This window comes from Amblyomma maculatum, chromosome 6 (genome assembly GCF_055883805.1).
Source record: "Amblyomma maculatum isolate TAMU_Amacu chromosome 6, ASM5588380v1, whole genome shotgun sequence".
Lineage (NCBI taxonomy): Eukaryota > Metazoa > Arthropoda > Arachnida > Ixodida > Ixodidae > Amblyomma > Amblyomma maculatum.
Genome location: NC_139349.1, coordinates 79,290,741 through 79,313,087, shown reverse-complemented (window position 1 = coordinate 79,313,087; position 22,347 = coordinate 79,290,741). Strand labels below are relative to the sequence as shown.

The window sequence follows — 22,347 nt, the reverse complement described above, 5'->3', positions numbered from 1 at the left end:
GTGTACTGTACTTGACACGACTAGCTTTTTTATTTTTTATTCTTAGGAGAGGGGGGACATAGAGAAAGAGAGGACCTAACTGGATTGACTTCTTACGCGATCTTCAGATGAACGCTGCTTACTATGAAAAAATTAGGCAGACACACTGAAGTCTGCTTACGTGTGAGAATGCGAAAGCATTATAAGGGCTATGAGTTATGAGTAGGGGTGTGAAAATATTTGAAATTTCTATTACGAATCTAATGTGCTTGTTATTCGATTCGTATTCGAAAAAGTAATGTTCGGAATTATTTGAATATTTGAAAATTACCGAATGCAATGAAAATATTCCAATTAGCCGCAGTTTCATCGCACTGCGCGCTTCACCACAATCCATGACCCCCTTGATTCTACAGTGAAGCATCCGCAAAATGCGACGGGATCGTTTGTGAAGAGGGCCTTCCCGACAGTGTGCACAGACCGAAGCAGATAAAACAGGGAGAAAACGTCATTCTCACTTTAGTTTCATCTCAATGCAGACAGCCATCATACAAGTGTTCATCAGATAATTACTGCGTGCAAACGGTTTTCGGCAGCTTTTTCAGGCCAATTCGATAATTCGAGATTTCGTTCAATTCGAGCATTTTTTATGTTGCCTTGAAGGCCAACTTAACGAGATCTTACTGTACTCAACTGCAATGTGGCAGATCCATTGATTTCATGCAGGTCCTTCTTGTATAAGGAAAAAACAGTACACGGAGTCCTGTATAAAACTGATAACGGATTTTTCAGTACGGAATGCACTTCCGAGCAATTCTAGTTTAATTTTGTCTGTAAAAAACCTCCCAGATTCTGAAATAAGCAAGGCCAACAACGTTTGCTATATTTTCTTAATTTTTCTTTGTGTTTTGTTTTTCGGCAGAGCAGATTTCGCAGATTCGAAGACAAGTGGTGCTTTAACCAAGCACCACCTTCCATTATCATACTCATGATTTCGTGCCATGCACTCCGCCGGCTTTGACACTGATGGGCTGCATAGCGCCTTCGCATTAATATCTAAGACCCGAGGAGCGCGTCTCGAGCAGTCCTAAACCAGTGACCTCGCATTATCTGATTAGACGCTTTTAAGTAAATATCAAGACATTTTGTGGCGAGAACTTCAACATGGCTTTCTCCCCCCCCCCATTCCCCCCCCCCCCACCCTTTTCAAGGTCACTATTTTCCCCTTTTTGCCACTTTTCATGCCGGCCATTCATACCGGTGCCAGAAAATTCCTTAGGTTAGCTATCTGTCCTGACGTCACATACAGCAGCTACCATTGGCAGAAGTGAAGGAGAAAATCAGTATGATAGAGAATCCTTACCCGCCGGGGTGGCGCAGTGGTTACGGCGCTCGACTACTGTGCCGAAGGGCGCGGGATCGAATCCCGGCCTCGGCGGCCGCTTTTCGATGGAGTCGAAAAGCAAGCTGCCCGCGTGCTGTGCGATGTCAGTGCACGTTAAAGAACCTCAGGTGGTCGCACTTTCCGGAGACCTCCACTCCGGCGTCTCTCATAGCCTGAGCCGCTTTGGGACGTTAAACCCCACAAACCAAACCAAACCAGAGAATCCTTACATATTGTTCCAGCTTTTCAGCTTTTGATGGAAGTGACCAGCCCTTTGGGATCGCCTCTATTTCCAAGCTGTGTGGCTCGCCAAGCACAGTCAACCTTTCATATCTATCGAAGATAATAGGAAACCTCGTCATCACCTCCACAAATGCTGGGACTACCACGGATTAAACAAGAACGGTGCTACACAGTTTTGAAGCAAGCGCCATTAGGCTTGTTATTTTTCCTAAAGGGTGTACGTTGAGATACATTTCGGAAGGGGAGACGAAGAAAGAATGGACAAGGCATCAGGAGACAGAAGAAATTGTATATAGTGTTGTGGAGTTGGCTGTTTGGCAGAAAGAGAGAGAAAAAAACGCCAGCGTTGTTGCCAAATTAAAAAGTGTACTGTCAGAGTGTGGGTAGGTACGGGTAACTCAATATAAAAAAAAAAAAAAAAAGCAAAGAAAGACGACGTTTGAGCACTAAGTAAATGATTACTCAGTAATTATTTGTTACAAGAGCGCTCTTTTGCCTTAACTGACTAGTGTAGCTGCTGGCGTATGGCATCCAAAGGTCACCTTCGCATTTAGCAGAAGCACACCGAATAAATTCGTAATTTTCTAAAAAGGGATCGTTCCCTTCTACTTCGGGCGACTTTGCATACATATTCGATGTCATATGTAAAGTTCGATTAGGTGTGTGGTGTTAGACATGAAGATGTAATTACAGCTTTCTCAATTGACGGCAGCGTATTTTTCAGTACTAAATGCGCTGTTTCAAGTCCCTCATAGAACGACCACTCATACTAACTCCCTCTGTCAGTGCCGGTCATCAGGAGCGGAACAAGGTCAAGCCTATCTTTCAGGCGAAAATCTAGTGCTCTAAGTTCACGAATATTTCGAATTCTCCGAGGAGTGCCGCTTGTCTTGTGCCGAACGTTTGTCTGGATTTTAGACTATTTAGTGCAGTCGAATAGTGGATTACTGACCCAATTAATTACTTGCAAGACTCTATCACTTTTTCAGCAGATAACTTCACAGGTATTGCAAGGATTTAAAGACGATTTATGATGATATAAACTGTGACGCCACGAATCCTTGTGCTATGATTGCGCCGGCCGCTTGTAGTAAATCCACTGTGTTCTTTTTTATTTTTCATGTTTTCATACCTATTTTTTCATGTGCTCTACTTTTCATGCACCGCACTAAACTGACCAGTTGAAGACGCCGTGTCATTTTTGGCAACTCTTGGAGCACTGTTTATTTGAAACAGTTTAGGACTTTCAGAAACGACTAAATTTTTTCTGCTTAACACACCCTAGTTCACATTTCTTTGCGTTCGCGACTGTTGTCTGTAGTGTTTGACCAAACGTGTTTAATTAATGTTATCACTGTCGTCAGTTCTTATTGCTCTGATGTGTTTTGCTAAATAGTTATGTTATGCTGTTAAAAAAAATAAAGAAAGAGTGTTTCTTTCTATTTGTTAGGATCATCAAACTAAATTTTGTTGAGTCCCTGCGGTTTTACTTTTGTATAATAAACTAAACACTCAAAAAGGCTGAATCCACGTTTTAAGCTCAACAGTAATGGATGGTTGTTCCATGCCAATAGTAAATAATTCAGATGCGAACCCTTGTGTTCCTGATATTCCCAACGTGGATAAACTATGGCTGTGCTATCCCCTCGAGTAATATTGAGACATTTTGTGGCCATGCACACTTAATATTTATGCTATTCTGGTTTTAATAAAGTTCAACTCTCTTTGAAGCAAAATATCCATATGGGTATTCACTTTCTTCAGTAACACATCAATGTATCAGTGTTTGTAGTCATTTTAAGGAAGTCTTGCTTAGTTCTCTCTGTTCTGCATAACATTTTCAGTGCATACCTTGCCTTCGCAGATATGGTAGAATGAAGTCCGTCAAGCAGTTCCTGCACTCGTTCAGTGCCAACGGGAAGGGCCCGGAGCGGATCAAGTTTCCAGGAGAAGATGGACCGGTCACCACGCTGGACGTGCGGCCAGACATTCTGGTGTCGACCAAGAAGGACTTTTCCACCAAGTTAGGAGACTTGCCACGTTACTTCTCCCAGCGTCAAAAGTCTCGTTTAACGTCTGTAATCCGAGTTAATCGTTCCAGTAATGAATTTCACAAACTTGGCGTAGAAATACAAAAGCAACGAAACAGCCTTCTTCGGAGACTTTCTATGTTGGACGTATTTGCAGGAAATTTCCTTCCTTTGTACGTAAAGAGTTAAAGCAAGGGGATTTTAAGTTTAACTGTGCTGTGTGGGGTGTTGCAAAGCTTGTTATGCCACCGTGAATTTCTCTAAGAATGAGTATCGCATCTAAGGGTCCAGCCAGTGCATGAAACTTATCGCGGCATGCGAATAATAACACCTATATAACGCCGGTCATAGCCTCTCCCTTCCTAAAAAAAAAAGAAATAATCTAAGATTGAGGGTTGAAGCCAACTTTTTAACCTTTCAGCTACTGTTATTCTGTTCTTTCTTTCTTTCTTTCTTTCTTTCTTTCTTTCTTTCTTTCTTTCTTTCTTTCTTTCTTTCTTTCTTTCTTTCTTTCTTTCTTTCTTTCTTTCTTTCTTTCTTTCTTTCTTTCTTTATTTCTTTCTTTCTTTCTTTCTTTTCATTTGTTTGTTCTTTCTCCTTCCCCCCTTCCTAACTTCCTTCCTCTCTTTCTTGCTCCCTCCCTCTTCCTCTCTCGTCCTTACCTTCCTTCCTTCTGTCCTTTTGTTCTTCCCTTTCTTTTTTTTTTTGTTTCCCATCATATTCCGAAGCAGAATGAGGGTTTGGGAAAATTGGTTCGTCTCTTTCAGGAAACGCTGTAGCACAGGCAAAAACAATTCCACACTTGATCAGTCTACTATTTTTCTTCAGCAAAGTTCTACAAAGGGCCCGGTGTCTTGATCTCGAGTCTAGTCAGAACGGTGCCGTTACGCTTTCTTTCTTTTTATTTGTTTGTTCTTTCTCCTTCCCCCCTTCCTAACTTCCTTCCTCTCTTTCTTGCTCCGTCCCTCTCTCTCTCTCGTCCTTCCCTTCCTTCCTTCTGTCCTTTTGTTCTTCCCTTTCTTTTTTTTTTTTTGTTTCCCATCAAAATATATGCACCCATATAAATGCATGCCACACATGGCATACATGGTAGTAATTGAGTGACTGTAATGAAACTGCTGTAATTAATCACTTTCTTCTGCAACTTGTAATTGAATTACTTTGCTGGTCTAGTAATTCAGTAATGTAATGAATTCCTTTAGGGCAGAAATTTCGCAACAAAAGTATTCCTTTTGAAAATGCTTTTACTGAAGTGCACCACTGCTCTCTTTATAGGCACTACTGCTTATACCCGGTACGGTGCGTTGAAAGCAGGTACGAAGTGCCGAAGGTCTGGGCCAGTGTAAAGTATAGCCATGAAGAAAGAGAATTAAGTAAAGCTATGCGCCTGAGTTCGCCGGTGTCCAGTGTAGCCGGGTCAATTACTGCAGGTATCTTTATTGAGCAGTCGCAGCCATTCCCAAACTGCGAGTTGCAGGACGTCAAGAGGCCGCAGAAGGGACAGATGGCGCAAGACAGAGTACAAAAATTAGCCGCTGGTTAACTAAACGCTCAAACTGGTGAAGGCGTGCGAAAGCACTGTTTGGCATGGTTCTTAACTGATCAAAACTGGCACAACGATGCCATCCCACGTAAAAGTCCCTGTGTGGTAGAAATTATTCCGTAGCCCATCAGTACGGGACTAAAATCTCTCCCATCCTCTTCCCTTCGCATGTGGCGCGACTCAGAGGCCCACCGAGAAGTGCGAAAAATACTGCGCCTTTCCTACTGTGCGATGTCAGTGCCCGTTAAAGAACCCCAGGTGGTCGAAATTTCCGAAGCCCTTCACTACGGCGTCTCTCATAGCCTGAAAAAGCGCAGCATCTGCCTCATTCCTCTGTGTGCACCTGCATGAAGCGGACATACAAGCATTAGACTATTTTGCTAGGCTCTGAACCTGCGGATTAAGGCTTTCACACTAAAACTAGTCGCGCGCCCAGTGGCACTCCTTGTTGTGTTGGCTAAGAGCGCTAGGGCGCCTGGTTACAGTAGTCGCGACAGGGGGAGGGGGGAAGGGGGGGTTATTACTAAGCGCAAACTGCCGTGGTCGATTCCTGGGACCACGGAAGCAATAAATAACCTGCTTCGGGAGCCTCAAACAGTGGAGGCAGTTCCGCAGGTCAGCAAGGCGTTGGGTTCGCCGCTAATCTCAGTCTTAAACGACCATGCTTCTGTTTTCGTCGTTTTGTTGCCATTGTCTTGTGTCTGCAATGGAGCGTGCTTTCAAAACGAAAGGAGTGATTGCCAGTGACGTAATTTGGCATGAAGGTGAAATAATGTTTGCGTCACGCCTGGAGAGAGGTTATTGTTTCGGTTACGATATTTAATACTTAGTTTTTGTGTGGATGAAAACTAGAAAGTAATTTAAAGGTGATTGTATCTGTAGAAGTGATTGCATTTACTTTTTTCTTGGAGGGGGGGAGGAGGTAATATAGATTAATTACATGTCGCGGTGTTGAGGAAAGTAATTAGTAACGCATTATAATTGCTTTTCAAAATGAATTTTGTCATGTATGAAGACGTAATAGCTTGGCCACTCATCGACATTTTTTTACAGCTATGGGTTCGTTCTTTTTGCCGCAGTCGACACCTCCACTGTGTATCACAGGAGGTTAAGCACATCACCTATTATAAGAAAATTTCTGTAACTTCGATCTTGCTTTATCGAAATCTTCATTTACAAAGCAGAAAATGTTGAAGTATGCATTCCGCAACTTTAGATAATAGGGTTTCAAAAACACGTCCTGCATATTGACTTTGGTAATTCAGATAGATTCTTTTCAGGAAAATCAGTACTCTCAATACCTACTTTGTGAAAATTGTGAGCGTCTCGATTTTGAACGTCTTAATTTTTAAATGAAGTAATTGACACATGGTACTTGAAGTTAGATTGCTTTTACAGAGGGGTTAGTATCGAATAACAGAACGAAAAAAATGTTATTTTATCACAATAAATACTCGTGGATTAATTTGACGCCTGTTCTTATAGTAACAACTAAGATTATTGCAGTACCATAGGAATTTTCTGTGGTAATACGAGGCGATCTGGTGTCGCGAGTTAATTCTTCCGTGATATCAAGTGACATCATAATATCATGGAATAACTTGTCGACGAATATTTCGTCGTATTTTTTTGCCGCGACTCTGCCGTATAGATGGGAACAACTCTTACCTTTATCTCTTGCGTAATCAGTTAAAACGGATAAAAATGTCACATTACGCCCATTAAATCCATTTATTCATGTTTGCTTATTTACACCCCCTTTGCCCTCTTCTTTTTAGGATTGGTTGCCGACCAGAAGCTCCCGACATCAGGATGGCCACAAATGCTAGCGGCAAGCCTTTTCCCGTCATCTGCAATGTACGGACTAAGGACCTCAAGACCTCGAAGCCTGCAACCAGGTGTGAAACCTCTCCCCATCATTCTGGCGGTGTTAGGACCTTCAGGAAGTGTTCTCCAAGCGTCGACACCGGCCCCGTCCCGAGCGACAGTCATGACAGAACGGGTGGCCAAGCGGCAAAGCGCCCGCCGCTCACCCTACGCGTGTCTTCCGTGCCTTCGAAACCTGAAGAGTCGTGTCCCACTCGTCCCATGCTCCCGCCACCGACGGTCACCGCTGCGCTTACGAAAAGGCGCTTCGACGAACACAAGAGTGACGCCGACAAGAGAGAGCGCCAGGAGGGCTGTGTTAAGAGCCAAACCTCCTCCTCATCAGGATTACGGACAATGAAGAGGTCCAGTACTGAGCGCGCACCCCTCAACGAAACCGCCACGCGTGGTGACCACAATACTAACGGTCTGCCTCATTTGGACGGGCATGCACTGACGAGGATACCGCGTTTCACAGCGGCTCCCGTACCAGCGGTACCACCTCGTGTGCAGAAGCCAGTGGCTCAAAAGCCAGGTACTCTGCGTCGCAGCACCAGCGACATCTCGCAGAATGGTTGCACGACAAGTAGCGGCGCCCATGGCAACGAGCGGACGAACGGAAGGCCGCCAGCTCCCGGAGCATCGGCTAAGGTCCTCCTCAAGCCAGCCACCAGTTTCACCGCTTCGAAGACAAATGAGGTCGTGGCGGCGGTAACTGTTGGACAAACAAGCTCCGAAGACGGAAGCGTTGAAACAGCCAGCTCTCAGTCCGAGGCAGGTAATCTACCTGGATCGGAAGAAGCGCCGGCGACCGCGAAAACGGGAGGAGGCAAAGGCAAGTCGAAAAGTCGATGTCAGAGGCGCATCTGGAGCTTCAGCCTACCACGCTTCATGCGCTCCCATTCTTCGCCTAAGCTCAATACAGAGTCTGCTCCGAGCGAAGAATCGCGATGCTCCACTCTTCCGAGGCTCAAATCGGCTGAAGACGCCGACGCCGCGAATTGCGGTGAAGGACACATCTTCAAAATCACATCCCTTACCTCGCTGCATGACTTACCGGCTCAGACGCCTCCGAAGACGTGCTTCAGTCAGGGTGATCTAGATCAGGTGGCCATGAAGGCGACCCAGAGCCAGCGTGTTGTAATTCGGGAACCACCCAATGAAAGCTCCCGGTCTGGCCAGCTGGCAAGGGACGCTGACGGGAGTGCCCCAGAAGCCAAGATATTTTCCTCAGTTCCTGAAAGCCGTTCCAGCTCTGACAACGGAACAGATCATAGTGGCATAGAAAGGCCCTATGTAATGCCTCCGAGAGCGCTCCGGAAGTACATCAAAACAAATTTTCGCCGGCTGAACATGCAAGAAGCGGGTGACGCCGGAGTAGAAAAGAAGGATGATAGCGCTCTCCTAAATGTCGTTGTCAGGGCAGAGCCACCCGCGCAGGAGGTATTGCCGACGACGCCTGAAAAACGTGCTGAATCCGATGTCCCCAGCAGTAATTCTTTGCTGTCGTCTTCTAACATTATGACAATGGAGTCGAGTAGCAGTCCACAGTCACAACACTACCTCAAAGAAATAGAAGTTCCGCCAGAGAAACTATCCGAATGTACAGAAAAGGTCGTCACAGACCACACTCATACAGCTAGTTATGCCAAAGAAAAAGATAGCGACTCGGACTATGCTTCGAAGACGCAGCAGCCGTCGTCGCTCAACAGCCAAAGACTCTCACCACCGATGACCTGTTTCGACGTGGACGCAGAAATCTTTTCAGACCATGCGGGCATTCACAGAGCCATACCTGCGACGGTTAGATTAATAAGCACCGTAAACAGGTTATCCATCTCGGAGTCTCCAGGGCCACGCGACACGCCCGCTGCCCACGAAATGGAAACCGAAGTTACCGGAACACTGAGAGAGACTCCCGTGAGAGTTCTCGGCACCTCCGCGGAAGCGCATTTCGTGCAAACGCTCGACGCGAGTGAAGACAGCACGCAGGAGACCTCTGGAAAAACAGTTACGGGTAACGATGAAGGCGCCTGTCCGACGTCGGAGCGAGCGCCGCCGGCAAAGGACGAGAACGTGCCCGAGGAATTGGACAGGCAGGTGGACGGGGCCAGCTGTACCGACAGCCTCTCATCTTTCGAGTCGGAGGTGACGCTGCCCGAGAAACAGGAGAGGAGGACGCACGCCGGCATCTCCAGGAAGCTCCGGGTGCTGGACAAGCCTTCATATGGCGCAGGTACAGGCGCTTGTTTTTGGTCTTCTTGTTTTTGTAATGTCTTTACAATGCCTGTAATATGACAGGCAGCATAACTTGACGCTGATCTCAGAGGAACGGCTCTAAAGTTACGCCTTCCAAATTTAGGCACTGGCTCTAATTGACTATGGCAACAAAGGCTGAGAGTTCACGCCATTCTTGCTGCTTCTAAAGCGGCGTGCCTTGCACCATTTTAAGGCGAAAGCCTTCCTAGGCTCGTGGAGCGAAAGTCTGCGCGTAGTCTGTGCGTCGCATCTGTGCACTGATGTGTCACTTGCAAACAGCGAACGTGTGAGGAGGGATATAGAGGAAGAGAACTATTGATGATGACAGTTAATGGATAAAAGTTATAGACATCGATAAAGTTAATGACTACTGCTAATAACCAATAACGATGATTATAATGACTAAAATGACCTGCATTGACCAATACGGCAAACTGCGACTTGTAATGACCGCAACATGTTGGAAATGAGTAAAAATACTTAGCGATGAGTAATAATGATTACAATGACTCATCATGACTGCGAAACGACAGATATGTCAAACGATGACTTGAATGACCGCAAGTGACTGTAAACGAGTAAAAATGCTTAGCGGTGAGTTATAATGATTACAACAACTAGGCATGACTGATCTTGACGGCAAAATGACCAATATGTAAAACGACGACTTGAAATGACCGCAACTGAGGCAAAAGATGAGAGGCAAATGAAGGAGAGGAAGGGCAGACTTTCGCCGATTTCCTCTTAAGCGACATTTAGGAGACTATTTTTTTTTTCTAGTTGCACCTAAAATCAGCTTTGTAACATGTGTTTGCATGACACGCGTGAACTTTTTGGAGCATAACTGCACGGCCGTAGAGCTTATGTAACGTTTGAGTTTGAGATTGTTGGATTTAGAGAAATTGCCTTAGCACAGCTGGTGAACACTCACTCACTCACTCACTCACTCACTCACTCACTCACTCACTCACTCACTCACTCACTCACTCACTCACTCACTCACTCACTCACTCACTCACCCACTCACCCACTCACTCACTCACTCACTCACTCACTCACTCACTCACTCACTCGCTCACTCACTCACTCACTCACTCACTCACTCACTCACTCACTCACTCACTCACTCACTCACTCACTCACTCACTCACTCACTCACTCACTCACTCACTCACTCAATGACGACTCCTATGCAAATAAAAACAGTTGATTGCGCAAAATAGCTTGCACTGACAGACAGCGCACTAATCTCGGAACGATGTTGCATCGCTAATGCTAACGCTCCTTCTCATCGAGTCTCATCCCTGCGGACAGTAGATGATAAAGGGAAAACCGCACGCGGTGAGATGAACGACTTCCGCCCAGCTCGTACAAAATGAGTGGCGGGGACATCTTTCACGCTCGCGGCGTCCACTCTGCGTGCACCATCGTCTCGTGCGGCCGCCGAGCCATTAGCGCGTCGCTGGACCGTGAACTGCCCTCTCTCGCAGGCGCTGCTGCGGTCCGCAAGCCCGGAGCGGGCTCGGGCTGCTGCTCTACCGACGCGGGAGCATCGGCCTGCTGTCGCCGGGCGGCCAACAGCAAGAGGCAGTCGTGCGGCGAGCGCGTCCGTCAGCTGGAGAACGAAATGTGGCAGACCGAGCGGGAATTGCTGCTGCTCAAGGAAAAGGTGCGTCCACTGTACACACGCACAGAGTACACTGTTTTCACATAGGCGGCAGGTACTGGTGCCGGGGAATGCGCAATTCTTTCCAGTTCCACATAGGGTCATTTGGAAGGTCCTGCACGTATCTCCCGGCTCCCCGTCTATCTTCGTTTTCGCGCCGAGGCACTGATCTGGTATCTGATGACGTGTTGAAAGTGCGTGGCGGTATACTTTGCTGCGTTCTTTTCTTAAGCTCTGTGTTTGCGAGGATGTGACGGAATGCCCAGAAATCAAGAAGAGAAGCAAACTGTGAAAATTTTTGTTTTCTGAATGCACCAACGCATTAAAGCCTGCTGGGAAGCTACCAGGCTTCGTGGCGGTCTGCTTAGTGCCAAAACAAGCGCTGGGCTTCAGTAACGTGATATGAGAATAAGGGCCAATAATATCAAACACTCAATTGACTAATTTTACTAAAACACACCAGAGGAAACATGTTCAGGCGAACCTTTGCTTATTACTGCGCTTTGTTCGTTATCTGCCATATATGTGGCAGACTTCAGCAAGCTGATTAAAGCCTGAAGCAGCACATACAAGCAAAGGTGTCGTTCAGAACGCCGGGTTTCTGCGAGCCTACATGTTCGAAGAGCCATACATGATATTCCTGACGCATGGCTGCGCATACGTCATGAATGCATGCTGTTGATATAAGATGAAGATAACGCTTTTCTGAAATGTTGCTGATGGGAAGAATATGACACGGGTTTGAGAGGAAGCCGAATTGACTGTCCTTATTGGTTCGGGCGATAAGTTTCCGAATGTCACGCAAGTAAAGAAAAACTGAGGCGACTTAAATTCACAATTTCTTGAGCTACCGCTTTTTAAGAGAGACTAAATATGATATTGGTTTGTTTTTGGTAAACTAGAATATGGCTGCACAGCGCACAGTGCCAATTAAAGGGAGTTTTATTCTAGCGACAGCTACACTAGGCTAGTTAGCGGCGCATTTCGGGTAATTAATCGTCTCTAGTCATACTGCGCACGCGCCGTAACTGTGGCAACTAGACTGCTACGAGCCACAGAAGAAGGAAAGAAGAGAAGAGGGAGGAGAGGGAGGTGACGGAAATGGAGCATGAAGATTCAGAAGATGCCAAGAAAACGCGCCGAGTCGCCGATTGCACCATACGGTTTGCAGCCAGTGCATCGGCGACGAGAACGTTCGAGTCGAACTTTACGAACAATCTGTTAGGTAGCTTTCGCTGCGCATATCCGGGCTTAATCGAGCTGAGCCTTCATCCGTTTTTTTCTTTGTCCATTGCGGCAGGTTCAACCATACTATATATGTCAATTACGACAGAAGCAGCAATTTTTATATCTGATTTAACAAAATAAGCTGTCACCACTCGGCGTTGTTTCCGCTATTCCACTCCTAAAAATTCGAAAGACTACCTTCGCTGTACTGAGCTACACCAGTGTGCGTAACCTCTGATCATGAAAATATGCTTTGCGCTGATAAAGATCATCACTTACTTCCTAGCGATGCAGGTACTGCACGGGGAGAAAGCACATAAGATGATGAAACTCACAACGCTAGTTGGCTGTTTACTAACAATTCTGATTATACAAAGATCCCACTTAGTCTCGGACGATGCTGATGTGATGACATTGTTAAACTCCTGAAAGTCCCACCTGAGCTCTGCGATGGCTGAAATATCAAATATATGGATGTAATAATCAAATCCGCAGCTTGTAGCTACATTTTACGCATTATCTTGATTCAAGGATTCAAGTCTTAGCCCCAGGTGGTCGAAGAGGTTATCCGGAGCCCTCCACTACGATATTCCTCATTGTTTCAGTCCCATCGGTACGTCAAATTCTGTAACCCGAATCAAACCGCCAAATCCTATAGCCTCTACCTCATGAATACATGTCCCGGTGTCCTGACATATAACTACTCAGCGTAACATCACCTCCACATATATTCATTGCATGTCACTAGTTGCATCAATATGAAACAATTCACCCCCTCCACTCCCCTTCCCCCTCAAAAAAAAAAAAAATGAAGAACGCTTAAGCTTCGCCTTAAAAGGAGATGCGATAGCGTGCGCACTCATCTCCTCGCTTTTAATGACTGTACCTCAGCGTCTCGCCTTCGCTTCAACCGTCTGGCTGCACACCGAGCGGTCTTCGCCTTATCGACTTGCGTCGTATACAGTGTCCCTGGTTGTCGAGCACCACCATCACAAAACACATTCTCAAACGAAACCCCCGCAATATTACACACAGCAGGTACAATGTCAGACAACTTTGACGCACAAGTACCAGCTACAGGCCATCGCACGTGTTCAAATTCAATGACACACACACACACACACACACACACACACACACACACACACACACACACACACACACACACACACACACACACACACACACACACACACACACACACACACACACACACACACACACACACACACACACACACACACACACACACACACACACACACACACACACACACACACACACACACACACACACACACACACACACACACACACACACACACACACACACACACACACACACACACACACACACACACACACACACACACACACACACACACACACACACACACACACACACACACACACACACACACACACACACACACACACACACACACACACACACACACACACACACACACACACACACACACACACACACACACACACACACACACACACACACACACACACACACACACACACACACACACACACACACACACACACACACACACACACACACACACACACACACACACACACACACACACACACACACACACACACACACACACACACACACACACACACACACACACACACACACACACACACACACACACACACACACACACACACACACACACACACACACACACACACACACACACACACACACACACACACACACACACACACACACACACACACACACACACACACACACACACACACACACACACACACACACACACACACACACACACACACACACACACACACACACACACACACACACACACACACACACACACACACACACACACACACACACACACACACACACACACACACACACACACACACACACACACACACACACACACACACACACACACACACACACACACACACACACACACACACACACACACACACACACACACACACACACACACACACACACACGCAATAACACTTATATATCTTATGCTCTCGCCTGCCACGCTCACCATTAACGTCGCATACTTTCTGCGACTTTCTGTTAGGCATGAACACAAACGAGAAATTCATAACACCTATGCGCAAAAAAAAAAGAAAAACTCACTCTCCTCGCTTACTCCACCCATTGGTGTGACAGCCTCGCGAAGTACTCATACTACATTCAAACCCACTTATAACGAGGGTCACTGAGGGCCAACCTGAAAACTGTCGTGACCAAGCACACACGGACGTCTTGCGCGCCAGAGACTCTTACACGTCACGGCGGCGTACGGGAGCAATAAATACTAAATTTTCGAATTATTCAGCCGACCAGTCTAGTATTAACGTTTCTAAGGGCGATTCTCAAGGAAAGTGCACCAGGGTGCTCGCGCCAGTGCATCGCTGCCTAGGCCACATGCCTTACACGTAACCCATTCAGTCGCTAAACTAAGTGCACGCGCCTGGCGAGCACGGTTTTCTTTTTCCTTTCCACTGTCACTGTTAATTCAGTGCCCCAAAATCACCGCATTTTCTGTCGATAATTGCTCCTGGAAAACGGGATTCTTTCGAAATTCCAGGAACGCGAAGGTTCGCGAAGCTCCAACTGATGTAACGATGACGGCGGTTTGTCGAGGCGACTAATTTTTGCATGCTGACGACGTATGAGTGAAAAATGAAGGTTTCACAGACAACGCGATCGTATCAGCTGTAACCTGTGCTCTCAGCGACGCTCAACAGGAACCAGTGCAAAACAAGCATTGCAAATGATATATTAGTGCAAAACCAGTGTAAAATGAAGTCCTCTGCGGGAGTTCATTTTTGCTGGAGGTTCTGAAATCGAATATTTTCAATTTCCAGGCACTCTGCAGAGGGATGTGAACAAAACATGCTATGAACCAAGGATGGCTGATAAAGATTTTCGCCTACAAGGAAATAAACATTGTAGGCTATTCTCTTCTCATGAAATGTTCCGAATGTACTCAATTCAATTTTTTGCTTGAACCGTTTATAAAAATTATTGGTCATAAAAATGTTACTTCCATGGTACTTATGTATTGTTTTAAGTGGATTTGACTGGTATTTGCCTATGGCACTCTCCGCGGTCAAAAGCCTCTTGCTGTCCTATTCATGAGCGACAATTCAGCATAAGCAGCTGGCTAATAATAGTATCTGTGTGGGCTTGGCCATAAGGGTTATGTCGACAGAGGGTTAATTGGTCTGTCGCACCCCACTGCAGTCTGATATTGCGTTAATTCCCAAAGCCACGTCATATGAGTTTTTGTATTCACTCCCGTGCGTACCAGAGTGGCATCGCTTGGAATATATATGCAGTCTTCTGATCGTCTGTGCACCTCTAGCGTCTATTTTAGTTTTTTGATGAGCTGGCGCCACAGAACAGTGCAAGATTCGATTCCAAGATGTCTGAACACGCTTCAAGCTGCTGCTTACTCGACGCCGGGCGTCGGAAGTGCTATACCTGCGTGAGTGTGTGGCACCGCGGCGCCATACTTAGAGAGGGCTCGGAAGTCTTGGATAGCGGAAGTCGTCTCGTTAAATCTTGTTCGGTGCCCGGATGTCACGTTCGGCTCTAGGATGAAGGGAACCAGTGCCCGGATGACGGGAAATTGGTTCTCGGATGTTCGGTTTTGGTGTTGACTCGAGGTCTCCTCAAGGTCGCCGACCACGGGAGCTGAAAGTATTTCATGCTTAAAACAGTACAGGGTTGCTGTTGTTGATGAAAAACCCTAACAGATATTTTGTGAGCGGGATTGATGTGGTTGAGTTGCCATACCCGGTACCCCATAAGACTTCGCTGCTGTCCGTGCTCTCTCGAAGAGTTGCTCCTGGTATCCGAGGTTCTAGCTCGATAGCTCGAGGTCCAATCGCTCAGTCGCTAGCTAAGCTGATTTTCTTGGCAAGTCCACACTGTATAATATAAGGCCGCATTCTCCTCAACTCTAAATTTACTCTCAGATGTTGGATCCACGACGCGTTACCTAGAAAGGTGATTAAAGGCCGGTGTTTGTGGTTGCCTGAGGCGAACGTTTTGTTGCTGGGGCTCTTAGCCGGATGGGACACCTTCTGAATTCGAGTATGCAGCGTTGCAGGGTGTCTGCAGATGTGATGACAATGTTTGAGCATTTTAGCTCAACAGCGGAAAAGGAGGGACTCGAGAGTGATGGCCATAGGTTGTGCTCTTACCCCACGACCACCGGTGGCCAGGTACTCAGGTTATTTGTTTTAAATTTCTGTTATATGTTTTCATTTTAGAAGATGCTGGTTGCCAGTGGAGTGATCATCAATTCAACAAAGTTTCGGAATGCAGCTTGCCAATCGATGGCGCGTAATCGTTGCTTGAGTAGCCGCAAAGGCGATACCAGCCTCCTCTACTTTGATGGGGTACCGTTACTGACCGCTGCTTCACTTACAGTAACAATCCATATGCTCTTGTACTAAGTAGTACTGATACAGTGGCAAGCCCGTCCATTGTACCGCCGCATCTAGGTAGAAAGTGCCTCTTTATGTGCTTGAAATTTTAGAATGGCCATCGCTCTGGCCGTCTGACTTAAGTGCATTTTTCCTAAGGCAGGAGGATTGCCTTGACTTCCCCTCTTCTTGCCTTGAGCAGGTTGACCCAGTCCTCGTTGGTGCGCTCCTATAAAATGTGGAGATTTTGAACGGTTCGCCTTGTTATGTTCGTACGGGAGAGTCTAGCAGTTTGGACGAGTAAAGAGCATCAACTAGTTCTTTGTTTTGTAGACACCTAGTTGGAGAAGTTGCGCCATCGATCAAAACGCAGGGAGGCGACCCTGAAGATCACAACGGCCTGTAATAGGCAGGGTGGTTCTTTATTTTTTTTTTATCATCATTATGATTTCTTGTGGTTGCGGCGACCGATCATTCGGCCAATTCGGTATCCGAATGTATTTAAGTTGTTCGTCAAGGTTGTTACGATGTTTTCTCAGCTGTTGATCAGATGGCCGAGGATGTTTGTGTTCTCAACCTCTTGGACACATGTTTCGGCAATGATAGCGCATCATCGCCTTTGCGGCAAAAGATAACGATGACATCCCCCCCCCCCCCCCCCCCCCCCTACCTTCGAGAATTCGCATGAGAAAACTTGCGGGTATTTCCTCGTGCTAGGGTAGCATCTCAAATGTGAGGAAGACAACTTAAACAAGGAACCTGCGAAAGACGCCAAACTTACGGTGACAGGTTATAAACTATCTACTTCCCTCTACACGCACTACTCCTACAGCTGCCAAAACACCGTGGGAACAGAAAAGGATCCAACGGCTGTACGCGTCTATACAACACCAAACACGAATCCAGATCCTGGCTATAAACACTTTCCACCTTCTCTATACTTGGCTCTGTACGTGACCGTTTTGGCAAAGCCCTGCACGGCGCACAAGTCTGAGCCGCTGCTTATCTTTTATATTTAGGAGCCGCGCAAGCCTTTTAATTATCAATACGCGAGTTCTGGGTGGCGCTGGCTTTTGGCAATTACAGACCTCCAGTGGCGGCTTTTTGTACGGCGTTCTTTGTTGTTGTTTTTTTTTTGTTTTTTTTAATCAGCTGAGGAAATCGTGCCGATGCCTGAAACAGCACGCCTGACATCGTGGCAAAGCCGATTTCGCCAGCTATTCTAATAGACGTCTTTTATATAGACAGCGTATGTATTGGGGTGCGAGGAAGAGGCAATCTGAGAGAGGCCGGCGGCTGTGGGTTAAAGTGCGCGGGAACGGGAGAGCTCTGTTATGTGCACACACCGGAAGGGGAAACGTTGCCCGCTCCGCCGAAGAGGAGGCAATAAAAAACCGAATCGTGATTTTCCTCGAGGATCTTCGTGTCGCCCATTAAAGTGCCAACGAGGAAAAATGCGATCCACGTGCTCTAGATAGGGGCGCCTATTCGCGAAAATTGAATACCTCCAAGCGATGTATACGAATGCGGCGTGTTATATCTCCAGTCGCGCTTGTATCTACCTGCGCTGAAGATGCGCGCACTGTTTTCTTAAATACCTGGTCCACAAATTCACCGCATCGCAGTACACATTGCGGTTACCAAGCACGGCTATTCGCGGCACTGCGCACGTGAGATACGAGGGAGTGAGGAGAATTTTTATTAACTGTGGCGGATCGAAAAGACTCGAGAAGCAATTGTATTGCGGTTTAATTGGCACAGTATACTGGACAGATTTCCCAATTAATTAAGAGATAGTAGGAATCGTAGCAAAATGTGTGCTTCGCTGAGGGCCTGTTCGACGTGAGGAGGAGGTATACTTTAAGTTTACTGTCGTCATATCTTTAATCTCTCTATTTCTAGGCGAAAATAAGTATCAGATTTCTTACCATCCACGAAGCTTGGATCAAAAATACACGAGCCATTAAATCAGTGGTCGAACTAGTGCGCGTGTTTTGAAACAGAGCTCCTGCGCTCACATTTGTGCTGCGATGCACAAAGAGCTATGTTATTATCACTTAGCGCTTCTTAGAAGATCCAGCAGTCACACAGCAGCTCCACACAACGGTTGGCGACCGCTCGGGCACATGAAAATTGGCCTATTTTTGATTGCAGAAAACGTAGGATATAGGCGGTAGGAACTTTAAACAAAATCGCAAATGCGATGAAATAAACTGATGAAAACATTAGTACGAAATGAATGCCAAGAAAACAGTCCGTGACAACTGGACACAGACAGAAAAGAAAGTTATTTGGACACTTAATGTCCGCCTTTAAGGCTATGACGCTATAAGCGTAGGCTACCATCCTACATATAGAGCCCGAATTTAACCAAGCCGTATACGAGCATGCATGCGTGGCCTGACTCGGAATCCAAGAGCACTGGAAGGTTGGTTCTCCTTCCACCTTCCCACCTCAAATGAGCAACCCAAGTTGGTAGGTCCTTCCAATTCTGGTATCATATAGTCTCGCTAAGTAGTACAAACCATCCAAGTGTGAGTGCCCGGCCATTCCGGCTGCCAGATACTGCCTGCCAGCCCCATGTTTGTGATTTACTCCTCGCAACGCCGACACCAACGCCAAATTTTAGATGTAATTCCCCATTATGCTGTCGTTTAGGTATGCCAGCATAAGGGGGAATTACATCTAAAATCTAAAATCCAGTGCTACATGGCGACAATTGCAGACGGATTGTTTCATTGCCCCCTACCGTCTCTCATGCCTTCACACTGGCTTGCCCCCTCACTGCGACACCTGTGGCGAGCCCAAATCCTCACTTTTCCACTACCTGTGGGAATTTCCTTCCCCCCAGGCAGTGCCCCCCATCCCCCATCCCACCTTTTCTTCCTGGGAGGCTGCTTTGCGGACACCTCAACCCGCCGGTCAGAAATGGCTGGTAGATCGGGCTCTATGTGAAGCAAAAGCCCGTGGACTCCTAAACTAGTAGGGGACCACCATGGAAGACTTTTTTTTTTATTATTAAATAAAGTTGTTTCCATCCATCCATCCATCCCCCTTATGCTATCGCGTTTAAAAGAAAACATTGCGTTAAGTACGAATTCTCTTATTTCTTATATCGGTGAGATAATAGCAAGTGCTACCAATTCTTCGTTTTGGCGGAGAAAAGAGCCTGCTTACGTCATATCGCCACCAGTTTCAAATTATTGTCGCATCCACTGTGAAGCAGCAGCACCGCTGTAGCTGTAAATTGAAGCGACTATGTTCCTCTTCCGATGGTTGGTTATAGGGCCCACTATTGCAGTTTGTTTCATGTCCCACCATGTTCTGAAACGGGCCGACAATCAGTCTCACAATAATTCCGTCTCGCGTGCGGGGCGCCTGTTTTGTGTACTCTTTCTTTCTCCAAACAGCAACTAATTAAAATCTTCAAGTTACTGATAACAAAGTTTCGAAATCATCATTATTATCGACCCGCCGCGGTGGGTCTCTGTTTAGGACGCTTGACTGATCACCCAAGTACGACAAAAACACTAGGGCGCGTCTCATAGCCTGAGTCATTTTAGGACGTTTAGCACTATGCCAAACTATACGGCCGGACAGGAGCGGCGCCACTCGAGTCCGTCCGGCCATAACCAAACCAAACTATCATTATAAATGTCTGTGTCTAGAGCAAATTATTTACTATCGAGCAGTGTGCGGCCTCTATTAAACGTTTTCTTTGCTGCTAAACCACTGCTGTCTTAGTAGTGCTTAATTATGTTTCAGGGTGATCTCTGGTAACATTAAGGCTATGCTAATGCATTTTTATTTTTTTCCTTGCCTGAGGTATAGCTCTTCCTGTTTTATACATGATGGATCTCTACTAGTTAAAATGTCCTGCGAGGACTGCACTATTTATAACTAAACAAAGCGATAAATAAACTTAGAGATGACTACAGAAACTGTATTGAGAGAATGGGGAAAAGATTAGCGCTGCCGCGATGCTTTTACTAACTACCTGTCACTAGCTACGTGTCACTAATTATCGTATCACTAATTAGGTTATCATTATTTGCTATTGTAATTAGCTTATCACTAATTATCTCTAGAATTATTTGTTATCCGTAGTAATCATTATCATTTTATCGTTGTATTTTATTATTATTAATTCCTATCAGCAATGACCAACGACTCACTATGACATCACATCCGGCAGCCCACTCTGATGATAGATTTTGCAGGTAGGTTTTGCGGGCACAACATAGCCCAGGAAGGCATGTCGTATCCTTAGTAAATTTCTGCTGCACAAAGGGGTGTTCTAGCCGCGCATCATAATTTGTCAGAACAGAACCATGGTTTTGGTTATTAGTTATTACCGGCGCTGTTTTTATAAGTTTATAACACTGCTAGCGGTCGGTGCCACTCGCGTCTTTGCTAATACTGCCACATGATTTAGGAGGTATGTAAGACAGGGCAATAATGGTATTCGCCCACACGAAAAAGCAACACCATTATCTTGATTTATCCATTCTGTGTGGTTTCGAATCAAATAAACAACTAGGCTGAAATAACGTCGCGCTCTAAATCTGACCTAAAATATAGCATAATTGCACGGCATATTAGGTTAAACGTATAACATGCCATTATGCTAACCACGCAGCGTTCATCACACAATTGCTACCCTTTTGCAAAATTTGCTATGTTCGAAAGTCGCATCCCCAAACTGCTAGAGAGAGTCGCGGTGCATTAGCTTGAATAGAAAAAGGTACGATGGCTGTTATAGGGAATAAGAAAAACGGTAGGAGGATATCTGGAAATAAATGGGCGTAACTGGGCAATGCCAAAAATGAAGACGTACTTTAAGCGCATCGCTTGTACATCTCAGCGCTATCTTGTTCGTGTTCCTGAAATGTCAGTAATGATGATTTGCCCGGCCTCCATGTAAATCTTTCAGGTGGAGGGTTGAAAATTTCATCAGCCAGTTAACTACCAGTGAAGTCGCGCGTTCTGTTCAAGCGTCGACATTATAATGAGAAATTTGTGACTCTCTCTTGCCTGTCCCACTGTAAGCCTCAAAAGCGGCGAACTCATACCAAGTAGGTAAAGTTATTGCTGCGGCTGGTCCCGCTTAATCTTATTCGTTGTGAAAACCGTTACTGAGATCCTATGTCTATGGATGACGATGGAATGATTAATAAAGGTATTACAGCGACTTTTCGGACTGATTTGAAAGCGGCGTGTTTCCCGTAGTTTCAGACGACTGCCACGAATTGTCGACCAGAAACTTGCGGAAATACAAGTAAATCTGCACCTTTCATAGTTGACAGTTCTACCATAAGCGTGGAGAGTGCCTGTTTGATGCAACATACGTGCTCAGAGAAACCCTTAAAAACTTATGTCTCCCTGGTTTCACTTCGTCACGTCTAAAAATCCAGAAGCAGCGGCTGGGCTACTGCGTTGCTGGTACCTCTCTGCGCAGTCACACCCGCTGGGGTTCATGGGCCTCCTTTCTGAATCGTGTTACAGATATGGCTGCCATTCTTGAGCTCCTACACAGATCCTTTCGCATACCGCGGGAGACCGCCACCTGTTCCTTGAGCCTTAAGACTCACAGCTTCAATATGTAACTACTATAGTTGCTTCCTGAAACAATCACCTATATAACGGTGCTAATACGTCTCATGCTCGTTATTGAGGAGAACCAACAAAAA

General features: G+C 46.1%; 1 protein-coding gene across 1 annotated transcript in view; it reads left to right on the top strand.

The window, feature by feature from the left end:
• The first annotated feature begins 3,480 nt into the window (after nucleotides 1-3,480).
• LOC146186081 (uncharacterized) overlaps nucleotides 3,481-22,347 on the top strand; it is a 109,407-nt gene continuing 90,540 nt past the window's right edge. The window contains exons 1-3 of the mRNA XM_084606998.1: nucleotides 3,481-3,629; nucleotides 6,958-9,281; nucleotides 10,795-10,973. Coding sequence (XP_084463124.1) covers nucleotides 3,481-3,629; nucleotides 6,958-9,281; nucleotides 10,795-10,973 — 2,652 coding nt within the window. The remainder of the gene's footprint in view (nucleotides 3,630-6,957; nucleotides 9,282-10,794; nucleotides 10,974-22,347) is intronic.